Source organism: Pholis gunnellus, assembly GCF_910591455.1.
Source record: "Pholis gunnellus genome assembly, chromosome: 12".
NCBI lineage: Eukaryota > Metazoa > Chordata > Actinopteri > Perciformes > Pholidae > Pholis > Pholis gunnellus.
The window spans coordinates 7,318,331-7,331,130 of record NC_136539.1 but is presented as its reverse complement, the minus strand read 5'-3'; the positions used below and the strand labels follow the sequence as shown (position 1 = coordinate 7,331,130).

The 12,800-nt window shown below is 43.5% G+C and overlaps 2 protein-coding genes across 2 annotated transcripts; both read right to left on the bottom strand.

Moving 5' to 3' along the window:
• Positions 1-4,548: 4,548 nt before the first annotated feature.
• On the bottom strand, positions 4,549-5,960 carry LOC306704348 (C-X-C chemokine receptor type 2-like). The gene has a single exon (XM_079170655.1). It carries the CDS (start codon positions 5,833-5,835, stop codon positions 4,891-4,893), a length of 945 nt encoding a protein of 314 aa, XP_079026781.1. The 5' UTR covers positions 5,836-5,960; the 3' UTR covers positions 4,549-4,890.
• Positions 5,961-8,103: 2,143 nt separating this feature from the next.
• On the bottom strand, positions 8,104-11,462 carry nabp1a (nucleic acid binding protein 1a). Its single transcript, XM_079169577.1, has 6 exons — positions 10,334-11,462; positions 10,013-10,151; positions 9,785-9,856; positions 9,625-9,709; positions 9,441-9,510; positions 8,104-9,009 (listed from the first exon to the last, which is right to left on the bottom strand). Exons 1-6 carry the CDS (start codon positions 10,425-10,427, stop codon positions 8,801-8,803), a joined length of 669 nt encoding a protein of 222 aa, XP_079025703.1. The 5' UTR covers positions 10,428-11,462; the 3' UTR covers positions 8,104-8,800.
• Between the last annotated feature and the right edge of the window lie 1,338 nt (positions 11,463-12,800).

Genomic DNA, 12,800 nt, shown 5'->3' with positions numbered 1-12,800 from the left:
TTCACCGAGTGCCGACTCCTCCTCCCTTGCCCGCTGGCCATTCTCTCTCCTTCCCTTTTGGTGTGGAACGTCCTGAAGAGGCTCCGCCCCTGGTCCCCCAGAGGTCAGAAGAGTCCACCAAGAGGTGCAGGGAAGAGGACTGCACAGAGCAGGTAAGTGTGAAGAGGCAGAGGACCGGTGACCACGAGGACGCAGCGCCCTCCACTTCAGGCCTCGGATCCTCCAAGAAGAGGACCAGAGAAGAGGACTACAGATGGTCTCCACCGTCCTCTCCAGGCCTCGGATCCTCCACAAAGAAGAGCCGGGCAGATGACTACAGATGGTCTCCACCCTCCACTTCAGGCCTCAGCTTCCCCTCACAATAGGATACTGGCAGTTGGCTGAAGACAGCGACTCGGATTGAGACCGACAGCCTGTTTGCTGCAGGATTGTAAAACCTTTCTGTCTGGTAGGACTGATAAAGCACCAGACAGCCTTCCCTCGCGTCTGGCGGGGTTGACGATAGGTAGCATCCTGCAGCAGAGCTTCTAAATATCTCTTCTTTATACATCAAGATGGCGCTGCGGACGGCTGCCTCGACGTGCTGGTGCGCATTGTTTTGTCGTTCAGAGCCATCATTGAGTCCATCCTCTGCCCCTCCATCACGAGAGGATGGACTCAATGATGGCTGTATAGAAGCGCATCATTCGCTCTGCCGAGAGGGTGATTGGCTGCAATCTGAAGTCCCTCCAGGACTTGTTCGCTTCAAGGACCCTGAAACGAACAAGAAAGATTGCAGCCGACCCCTCTCACCCTGGACACACACTGTTCATGCCCCTTCCATCTGGCAGGAGGCTGTTTACAGTCCTGTTATCTGTTCGTTTGTGCACTTTATTTTATATTTTACTTTATTTTATATCTTTCTGTACATTTTAATATGTTTCTACTTTGTGTTGATTGTTGTTTTGATTGTTAAATGTTATGCACCTCCCGTCATGTCAAATTCCTTGTATGTTCAACATACCATGGTAATAAACGGTTCTGAGTCTGATTCTGATTTTTCCTTTTGAGTATTAATTGACGCTAGATGCAGAAACCAGAGGTAAGTTATCAGTGAATTGTTGTTATTCTGTTGTGTATTTTTCTTTATAGTCTAGATGTCTTTACCAGACAAAGGTAAGTCAACATTTAATGACAACATTAACATAGTTAATTAACAGTTATTCAAAGATTGTTTATTTTACTCACTCTATCTATTTTTTATAGTTAGGTGTAGGTGGCTGTACCAGACAGAGGTAAAGTAATAATTACTAACGTTAAGAAAAAGTCTCCAAGTCTCTTTTACTCAGGTATCGATGGCTGGAACACAGGAAGCAACATCCAGGATCTCCTAGACAACAGAGAAGATGTCTTCACTCTGGACCAGATGAGAAGGATGGAGGACTACAGGACCACAGGACCAGATGAGAAGGATGGAGGACCACAGGACCAGATGAGAAGGATGGAAGACTACAGGACCAGATGGAGAGCGGCGATCTTTCAGTCCTTCAGTGGGCTGAGTAAGTAATCCCTCACTAAGACTACAGAAGTATCAGTAATAAGATTCCATCATTGGAGGCCAGATTCATCACAACAATGTAAAGGTCGTATAGTTGAGTTTAAAGTATTCATCTCTTGTGTTTGTGTCTCACAGGGCAGGGCTCCTCTGTGCTTTTGTCTCACTCCTGGGGCAGCTGAGAGTGGACGTCAATCAACCGATCATCCCAGGAAGACCCAGACCCACCACAGACCACTGAACCCCCCCCCCCCCCACACCACCCGCTCCACCCACCAGCCGAGAGGACGAGGAGCATCCCGTCCCCACCGGCACAGAGGACGTAGTTTGTCTCCGTCTGCTTCTTCTGTGCTGGTGGGTTTGGGAAGCTCCTCACACACACAGGAAGCCGTCAGCAGCTCTTTGCATCTGATCACAAGTCAAGAAGGAGACAGACGCTTCAGGCTGAACGAGAAACAATAATTCTAAAAGCTTTAAGCTATTTCATTTGTCACATAGAACACAGTATGTTCATGTAAACTGTATGTATGCTGTTTATTTACAGAGTAGCACAATAAAAATCAATGTATGACAAACTTTCTAAATATGTCTTTATATTAGAAACAATATCAAAATATTTCTGATAATCTGACTATGTATGACAATTAATATACAATAAATATTGTGCAAATTATAATTTCATATCTTTTTGATTTTCATTTAACTCAAAGGCATTACTGTTAGTACTGTTAAGTATTGATAATCATAATATTACATGTTGATATAAATAAAATGGGGAAAGCTTTAGATTACGGCCCCAACGTGCAGCATAATTCTTCCCAATATAATTCAAACTAAATCATAACTAATTAAAATCTTTACTGATTGTTAACCAGTACAGAACGTAATGATACATACATGTAGGTGCAAGGGAACAAGAAGTGACGTTAATGAATAATAAATTAATGAATTATTATCATTATTATCATTTTTTATAACACTGCTGTAGTTTATTTCAAAATGATCATATAGAACTTACCAACACTGGAGAGGCACAGAAACATAGCAAATAACTTCAAGGTACATTTGTGTTTTTACTTTGCAACAAACAGAGGTAGAGGTAAAAGAGTTGGCCTAAATAGATCATTGAATAATTTGAGTCATTGCACAATATCAAAATGAAATTATTATATGACACGGTTATCTTGTCTTATGGTTGTGTGCTCATTTTCAGAGCTAGTTTGAACATTTTCAGTGTGTTTGTGCAAACGAGCGCATGAGAACTGAAAATATGTGCACATCCACTGAAAACAAAGACATGTGCACACAGATTTCAATGTTTTCACTCTCATTGCATACATAAGTAAGTGAACGCATCACCGTTCTAATGTTCTTCAATTCGTTCGTCAGTAAGTGAAGGCACCGCCACTTAAATGCACCTCAGTAGCCTACATATGTCAGTAAGTGAACGTATCACCGGTCATATGCTCCTCAAGGTTTCAATATTTTTTTCCAGAGGGAAGTTATGTGCTGTGAATTACTGCCAACGTGCTCTCAGTCACCGGTGAGCAGCTCCACTGCTAAAAGCAACTGATTCTGTCAACTCTAAAGCGTCGAGGATTTTCATTTATGGAGAGATAATGTAAAACGATAGATGAAGGGAGTGGAGAAGAAGAAGAAGAATGTACAGTAACTTAAGGACATTGAGAAGACTCTGTATGCCATATATTGACAGGCTACTCTTTTTTTAGATGAGGAAAAAACAGGTGTCTTGTTTACTTTTACTTTCTTTCTTACAAAGAGGAACTTGTTTGTGTTTCTCTCACTTGTTTTCCGTTATCAGAGTTTCTGCGAAGTCTCTGCCACCAGAGACCTCATTTGAAAAAATCTGAGTCAACATTTATTTTTTTGTTAAACAGCCCAGGGCTCTGCTGCAGGTAAGTGCACACAGGGCTCACACCTGAGCTCCATCCCATAGGCTCTGATCGAGTCAGGCCCCTCCCACTTCCTGCTCCTCCTCAGACAGCTCCGCCTCTAGACCAGAAAGAAATCTTTGTTCTATTGTGTCCACTATTGCAGCATTTTCTCAGCAGCCCACTGCTCCCTAGGGATGGGTCAAATGCAGAGGTCAAATTTCGTGTATGTGTATATGTATATGACAATACAAAGGCATTATCATTATTATCATAGCAAGCGCATACATTTAGTTGAATTAACTTGCCAACGTGAGCTCTGATTTAATTATGAGGGAAGCATTAAATCTGAATCAACTGCAGGAAGACTAACCTAATGAGGGCTAAAAAAAACAGTTTCTTCTTCTGCTTTTTTCATATCGGCAGTGCCTGTCAGCTGCACTTCCCTGTGATCATTTTGTAACCAAACTTTTTTTTGTTTTTTCTGTCATCTTGTCTCCCTGACTTCCAGTGATTTGCCAAACAAGCTGCTGTGGCTGTAAACATAATAACCCACAATAGTCTATACCTCCTATCAGCTGTCAAATCTATATGCTTTTGTGGCATATGAGGTGACTCAATGGTGTTATTATCAGAGCGGGGTGAACATGTTTATACAACTTTAATGGCGACGATACAGATTGCAAATTGTGTGGCATGTGAATGATAACCTGCTGTCATCAGCTAAATCATAGAAAATAAATTATTATATTTCACATTCCTACTAAACTGACATTGGTCAGATATTTCCCTATCTAATGCTGAGGTGTCTCGAGGTCTAATTCTACTTTTCTCAGCTTTTTTCCAGCTGCACCTCAAGGTGTTCATCAGGGGATGTTTGGTCTTTGTGTTGTAACGTATGTAAATAATGTGTCGAAATGGTCACATTTGAAATTGAAACTTGACAAAGAAGTTTCCCACAGTTTCCTCACAACACATGATTGAGGAAAGAGGGGATTTAAGTGGGTAACCACAACGTTTTTGTCGTGTAATGTTTACAGCCTGACTTTAACACACCATCACCCTTGGGTTCGACACAGGGGTTCGAAACCAAAATTCAAGATATTTATTGTCAGATGCACAAACAACAATCACAGAGAAGCAGTCTTTGGCAATGGAAATCTGACATGTCCCGCCAACAATGTCCATTTAAATATGTATAAAAAGAGTACATTTAAGAGATAAAATAGTGCAAAGCTATGTACAACTTGACCGACTTAAATGATGAAATATGGCAAAGCATGAAAATATATATTTACAAAAACTATAGAAATCTTTAAGGCAGCTGTAGGCAAAAGTTTTAAACTGTTCTTGATTATTGAGTTTTGAAATGTCCACCAAATATGAGCTGCACACAAGTATCAAAAGCAGTACTTTGTTGTCCATCAACGAGAATGAATAGTTCAAAGTGTCTCCTCGCTGCCCTCACATGAACGTGGACGTGATTTCCGACGACACAGAGGACCTGCTGCTCCGCGCCACGGACGTCCTCTCCAGGAGGCCCGTCTTCCTCGCGAGCTGCGCCAGCCTCCTCCTGAACTTCTCCCCCACGAAGGCGTACAGCACCGGGTTGACGCAGCTGTGCAGCAGGCCCAGACTCTGGGTGCCGAACATGGCCTGGTCCACCGCCATCCTCGCCGGGCAACCGTACGGAACGATCTTCGCCCTGAAGAACGTGTCCGCCATCACCGCCAAGTGGTACGGCGTCCAGCAGAGCAGGAAGGCGACGACCACGAGCACGATCACCCTCATGGCCCGCTGCCGCTGGAAGCCGCCGCGGATGCGGAGGAGGCGCCGCACGGTGACCCCGTAGCAGGGCAGCATGACGGCCAGCGGGATGAGGAACCCCAGCGTGTGGCGGAGGATCCTGGTGACCAGCCGCCACACGTCGGCCCTGAGGGGGTCGTACTGTTGCCCGCACGCCGTCTGCTGCGAGCTGTCGATCAGATTCGCGGAGTTGAAAAGCCCCGGCAGAGACAGGAGCGTGCCCACGGTCCACACGGCCGCGCAGACCGCCCAGCTTACGCGCTGCCTGTTGGCCTTGCGCGCCTCCATCGCTCTCACGATCACCATGTAGCGGTCCATGCTGATGCACGTGAGGAAGAGGATGCTGGAGTAGAAGCTCAGCTCCTGGAGAACGGTGACGATTTTGCACATGGCGTCCCCGAACAGCCAGCCCTTGGTGACGGAGGTGGCCCAGAACGGCAGCGTGACGGCCAGCATGAGGTCGGCGACCGCCAGGTGGAGCAGGTAGAGGTCGGAGGGGGGCAGCGGCTGCTTGCTCAGGCCGATCACTAGGCCCACGACCAGGTTCCCCGGGATGGCCAGCAGGAAGATGAGCACGTAGAAGAGGCTGACGAACGCCGCCATCGCGTCCGGGATGGAGAAGTGGTTGCAGGGCTGCGTCTCCGGGTTTACGATGAATTCCGTGTAGTTGTAGGTGAAGTTGAGTTCATCATAAATTAGGCCGAAGTCTAAAATAAAAGCAGACGGGTTTGGATCTAAGGACAGCAACAGAAATGACATTTTAGTGGAAATACGCGTGGCCATCATAAACATGTTAACATAAGCCTTCACTACATGCTGCAGGTTATACATAAACATAAATACATCAAATCACATTACATCAGCAAGTCACAAACTAATATGCTGTTCAAACATGTTATTTGTTACTGTTTTAAAAGGAATAATCAAGCAGAATACATGTCTTTACATCTTTTAAATTGTAAATGTCCCCTTGATCCAGTTTCCTATCACTTACTTCAGTGAGCTATTAAGGGCTACTCACTGTCAAACTGCCTGTTTAACATACAGTATATGAACACATGTATTTATTAAATACCAGTACAAATAAATAAATAAGTAAGTTGTAATTCTAAGGATGAGAACACTCACCAGTCATTGTGGCGTCTTCTTCGATGGAGGCACACAGTCTGTCACAAGGAGACAGGGAACAAACACTGTGTGTGTGTATGTGTGTGTGTGTGTGTGTGTCCACACCCCTCCCATCAGCCTCACTTAGACACATTCTGATTTGCTCAAGAATTTAAACACATGCATCACAGGAGGTATCTCATCTTTATAGGTGGAGGTTATTTTTTAAAATTATTTCTTTAAAATGAATTTGTCACACAGTCTACTCTGTACTCATATTGGGCTGCAACTGTATGACAAGTGTACACTTGGGTCTATGTAGTGGATACTACATGTACTTACCGCTCAAGCTGTTATCAGGATTAATATTTTATTATCTCAACTCCCAATAATTACTTTCTACTTCTATTTTCTGTTTGTTAATACATCAGTCAGACTTATTTGTTTTCAATAGTCACTGTTTGGTTTATTCTTCAACCACAGCCCCCCCCCCCCCCCCCCCTCCTCCCCCAGTCACATAATGTGAATCACCGGTGTCATGAGATGTGTTGTCACACTGAATGCAAAATAGAAAGAGAAAGCGTTTTATGAAGTCAAAATAAACACTGTGGACTGTCAATGTGTTCAAGAAATGCAGTAAATCAGAAATAGCCTGGTTCTCACATCTGGTTCGTGTGATGCCTGTTTGTATGTTTCGGACATTAATATAGAAGTGATATGCATAATACTGCCCTACATTTTGGGAAATGGTAGGTGAGCTGTTCTTTTAAATACCATGAACCACATGTGACTACTTGTCTGATCGAGAGGAAGTTCCCAGCTCATGACATGCATCGGTGTTGACACATGAGCGCCGAGCATCACATTTCCTGCCACACTTCTCATGTGTTTCAACTTCCAGTGTCACAAGTGCTGCATTTCTTTTTTTTTTGGAAGCAGAATTACATAAACGTGTTTTGGACATGTGGCAAGACATATAATCGGGTTACTTAACATTAGGATCGGTGTTTGTGAGCGCGTTACATAGAAATGTCCCTGCGGCCTCATTTCACTCTTACATAGCTGCAGTGAAGAAACATGACCGATGGTTTGGTTTCTATTGGCCACATTTTTTCCCTTTTTTTGTTTAAAAACACAGACAGCTGTTTAGACTAACAGACTGTTGTGTTAATTGGAATATGTCACATGTAAAATAACCTCATATGAATGGCAGCTTTACGCACTAACAGAAGAAAGTGTCAAAAACTAAATGCAGTGACATCGACCCCCGGAGGTCATGTTTAGGTGCAACAAAGGAAATGAAGAAACACAGGATGTTGTTGTACGCCAGGCATTGCTTCAAAATAGAATAATTAATGTAAAGGCTTTCTGTTTATGAGGATAAACGGGATTTTTGTGTGATTTTAACTGCTTGCTTTAAAAAAGAAAACTAAAAAAAGGACCCACTAATCAGATCTGGCTCATATTTTGGAGCATCCTCTAAACGGACGTGTAGTTTATTTTTGCCGGCACTAGATGGTGCTGTAGAATCAAAACACATGGAAACTGATGGAGGCTTGTTTGAAAAGGGTAGTGGTGGTGTGGTGCTCCTACGGTGGCAGTAAGAACCACGGCAGGTCTGTAGTGGTCACTGGTAGGGCTTTATACTAGTCTTCTGGTACTGTTTGTACTTGTGGCAAAACTGCACACCCCCACCCCCCCCAAAAAAAAAACTTCTCAAAGTCCTCCTTCAAGTCACGATGTGTTTTAGCAATATTAATGAGTTTATTACCAGTAAGTTTGATATCCTCTTAAGTGCAGTATTGAGCACTTTATTGACCTCAACAGTAACTTGTGTTTCTGTCAAACATACTACATGTGGCAGCAGAATTACTGTAAAATTTATTCTGTGAAACATTTTGCCATTAATTGAGTGTTCAGACCTCGATCCAGGTACAACTGATGGAAAACAACAAAAATATTTAATATCAATTGACCTAGCTATCATTAAAAAGTCTAAACTAACACCTTTCCTTCCACAGATTCACGTCAGATACAGTTGGGCTGTGAGGGAGCAGACCCTTTGCTCATGCATTCAGTCCAACAAGTCACAGTCACCAACTTAAGGCCTTTTACCGCTGAGAAGACAGAAACGCATCTCCTGATTCAAATGACAGCCAAGTTCAGCCCGACATAAATTAAGTGAAGAAAGTGCATCGAGTGTTCAAGTAGGGTGTGTAGTTTGAGATACCATTAACGGGCAAAGGACAGTGTACGGGGGGGGGGGCACTGGCACGGAGCTGGACACTTTCAGTGAGGTTCAGAAGAAGGTGGGGCCGACCATGATACAAGCAGTCCCTACTTTAATTCATACTGAGGAAAGCAAATATAGGCTGTGACGGGAAGGGGCAGAAATGTTTTTAAAAAGGTGGGGGCAGGGGGAAATGGGGATGTCCATGTTTCCCCCCCCTACACCCCAATTTCATCTTTTGGCACGCCGTGGGTCCCTGCCGTTGCTAATGGTAACTGAAGACTTCGCTGCTGTTTGGGGTCCAGCAGCAGCAGCAACAACTGGAGGTGTTCCGTTGCCGGGCGACCGGCCATTGGGTCGTCCAATGCTCCCGAACCCGGGGTCACGGGGCGCACCGGCGGTTGGGTTGTTGTTGGCAAATGGCGCCATGGAACCGTTACCTGTGGTTTGAGAATTACAAGTACCAACAGTACATATTAAGACGTCATCGTTCATAGGCCGTTTTTACATTAGATATTTAGGAAAGTCACAGGTGTAAATAATATGAACGTAGGCTGAAATCTGATGTGTACTGGGGATGGTACTTATGTACCAAGTCAATGCCAAAATTCTGAAAATGTGTCTGTACTCTTCTTTCTACAGTAATTAATGAGCTACATTACGACACGTTCGAGCTCTATATTCAGTGACGTCATCGTGACTCGATCAAATGTAATCTTGCAAAATTTGGTTTTGGCCCAAGATATGCAAGGTGGATCAATGCACAAACAAAAACAATACGCAAAGAGTAATAAAGGAGTGTCTGTTTAAGTACGAAGGATTTATTGTTTTGTTTATTGCGGTGGTTCTCTGCACAGTTAGATATACTGACCTGGGGCTGCAGGTGTACCTGAATTCTGATTGGGTGGAGAGTTCCCCCTCTGATTCTGGTCTGGTTTACCCTGTTAGTGGAAGAGAAAGGTCAGCTTTAACATCCTACCACCACTGGTGTTAAACTGGACTGCTGACGACACATTTGTTTATGCCAAGTTGAAAGTGGGTGCATGGCTACTCACAGACTTGTTCTGCTGGTTTGTTTGGGTCTGCAGGTCTGGGTTTGGTTCACTGAAGTTGGGCACTTCTGAGTACACCATGCAGAACCTGCGGAGACAAAGCCCATGTTTTTAGATAATATACTTCACTGAAGTATAAATGGATTTGTGGCCAGATACTCACTCTCCAATCTTCTGCAGATCCCCTCCTCTTCCAGTGTATAAGGTCAGGCACCCTTTCCATATGGATGCATAGCTAAAACACAGAAATATCACATTAAAACAAGTTCTCTACCTGTCAGATGAAAGTATTTGCATGTCCATTGATCAGTCAGTAAATGGTTAAAAAAGGAAGAAAAGAAAGGTCAACTCAGTAACGTTGATGAGCTTGCACGTGAGACATCGTCCCTACCCTCTGGTCAGTTTGATGATGTCCCCTGGTTGAATGAGGCTGCCGAGTTCGTCCCAAACAGAGATGGCGATGCTCCCGCTCTTGTCTGCCACCTTGCAGGAGCGCACCTCGTGCCCATCTTTCGTTTTGGTTACTCGTCCTGATAGAATGAGACAATGACAAGTTAGACCAACCTGCTCGAAACACCTCTAACCAGAGTTCAATTAAAGCTAAAAAGTTAAGTTAAGTCACAGTAACGCTACCGCTGGCTCCTTTAAAAAAAAAAAAGAGACACGACTTTATAGGGAGAGACGCTTCAGCGTCACGGTCCAACCAACTTACCTATTTCCAACACGATGAATACGATATTGAGGTTTTTCGACCCAGGCTTCACATCCTTTAACAAAAACAGGGCCTCGCCTGTAGCGGTGGCCATTGTTAAGTCTCGAAGATAGATATCAACTGTTAGTTCCTTTGCTGCCAGTTGAACTCAACGGCAGCTAAGAGCCGCCTCTCGTTACTCGGTAATGGGTTAGCTTTAGCTAACGTTACAGCCGTTAGCGCTAGCTCTGCTAACTAATTAGCCTGTTGGCTAAATGCTAACGTAACCCCACTTCAAACACTAGCGCTGTCTTAACCGTTTATAGACACCAGGTCCGGCTTCTATGGTAGTCTGCTAACGTCACATTCAAGTCAAATACAGGAAACACTGCCGCTGGATGTAAGGGTCGAAACATAACAGTTACGTTAACCGCCCTCTTTAAAACAGCAGACACACTACGAGGGTGACCAAGTGTGCTCGCCGAGTAGCTTTGCTAAGGAACACTATGCTAAATGTTAGCTAGTTCGTTCTGCAAGCTAGTTTGTTAGCTGCCTTCTTTTAACAACAGGATATGAGTCTCTGTGCGTATATCTATTCACAATTATGGCCATAATGGCAGTTCTTCACACAAGCTAACGTGAAACACGTAAGTAATATAGCAAACTAGCACACAGCGATTTAGCAATGCAGTTGGCCAAAATGTCAAATTCAGATTAACCAGAATTGAGAGGCTCACAAATCAAGAGTGGCGATTCAAATCTGGGATGTTTCTGCATTAACAAAGACCGCTCCACTGACTGCAAGTTACACCAGAGCTTGAGATATGATCTGAGCCGTTAACGAACTATTAGGAGATAATAACCTCAACCATTTAGACGACTCCAGTTTACGTTAATGTTTTCAAATCGACCGCATTTCCTTTGTGTGCCTCTTTTGAGAAAAAGCAACTGTTGTTGTTAGCTTTGCTAGCACGTAGTCTGGCCAAATTATTTTGTCAGAAGACTAGTGTGTCTATATCTAACTGTGGCCTCTAATGCGTTGAAGTTGTTCGCAAACCTTAAGTGCCCTGTTATATATGCCTAAACAACACTAAACTACTGTCTAAGCGCTGTTTAAGCTGTTCACTTTCAATATATCCTCCCTTGTAGCAACAACACCCCAAGTCTACGTCAGACGGGGGCTTGTCGGTCTAACTTATACGACTCGGTCGGTCCTACTATCCTACATAGGAGAGGGGTGTACACATAGAGAAACTTCCTTTTGTGTGTCCTTACACAATCGAGCAGACTGACAATTACCCGGCTTCTATTTATTAAGACGATGCAATCACAAATACAAGCAGACAATGTGCTGACCTGTTTACAGGACACAGGGAGAGTAGTTAGTTTGTACCAAATGAGTTCCATTCACAAACAACGCGAGATGAGAGAGATAGAGCCTAATGCGAGAGCTCAGTAGGTGTCAACGATGAAAACCGAATTAGTTTCATCCTTCATAGCTTTCCATGCAGGTTGAATCTAACGATGTAAAATGTGTTACATTACCTATATCTCAGGCTGGTTTATGAGCTGCCAACTAATATTATTCAAACGTCCATCCACTTACACACAGTGGTCGGAGCGCTAAATGCGTCCAAATAGTAAATAGTTGTCCGCGTGTAACACGTGTTACAGCACGTTATAACTTTATATGGTAACGGGTTGAATGAACTCTTGAAAGAATGTTTGAAATCCAGACAAAAGGAGAAACGTCACGAACAGGATTCGAACCTGTGCGGGGAAACCCCATTGGATTTCGAGTCCAACGCCTTAACCTCTCGGCCACCGTGACTATTTACGACAATGACTTGTCTGATGTTCTTTAAATCAAGATCAATCTCGGTCTGTATGGTTACATGTTGCTGTAGAAAGCTCACAAATATGTTATTATTGCTTGGCTTGCTAGTTATAGCGTTGCCATCGATAATGACAATATATAACGCAGCGGAAGAAGCAGAGTGTTAGTTTGAGTTCGGACATAAGAGGGAGACAAACACCGTCAGAACACCGGCTCACTGACGAGGAAACCAAATATACCAAAAAACACGACTCCTTATCGTTGTCTTATTCTAGTGTAACATAATGTGCACATACATGGTTCAGCATATGTGCAGACTGTTCAATGAAATAACGTCATCTAATACAAAGGCTGTCAATTAAGTTTAATTTATGGTGCATATAGTATTGGGGAGAAAAGAAAAGAAATAATCGAGCAGCACATTCAGAGAACTGTCAATAGTTTTCTTAGGGACTACTTCCTCTGTAGAAAGCTCCTCCGATCAAAATAATTTACAGTGTGTTGTGAGCTTTATTCTGAGTCACAGGACACTGTTTCTAGTTAGAAAGTATTAAGTTATGTAAAGGTTATTTTGAATTTGGGTGAAGCAAACCTTTGTTGTGGCTCTGACCCCAACACCTGTCTTATCTTGATTTTCCACAAACTGTGCTA

Bases quoted from the DNA above. Each gene is read 5' to 3' on its own strand.
- nabp1a (XM_079169577.1), bottom strand. From the start codon at position 10,427: ATGGCCACCGCTACAGGCGAGGCCCTGTTTTTGTTAAAGGATGTGAAG. The intron at 9,710-9,784 runs GTGAGTATCTGG...TTGTCTCCGCAG, and splicing joins GATCTGCAGAAGATTGGAGA to GTTCTGCATGGTGTACTCAG. The intron at 9,010-9,440 runs GTCAGTATATCT...CTCAAACCACAG, and splicing joins AGGTACACCTGCAGCCCCAG to GTAACGGTTCCATGGCGCCA.
- LOC306704348 (XM_079170655.1), bottom strand. From the start codon at position 5,835: ATGGCGGCGTTCGTCAGCCTCTTCTACGTGCTCATCTTCCTGCTGGCC.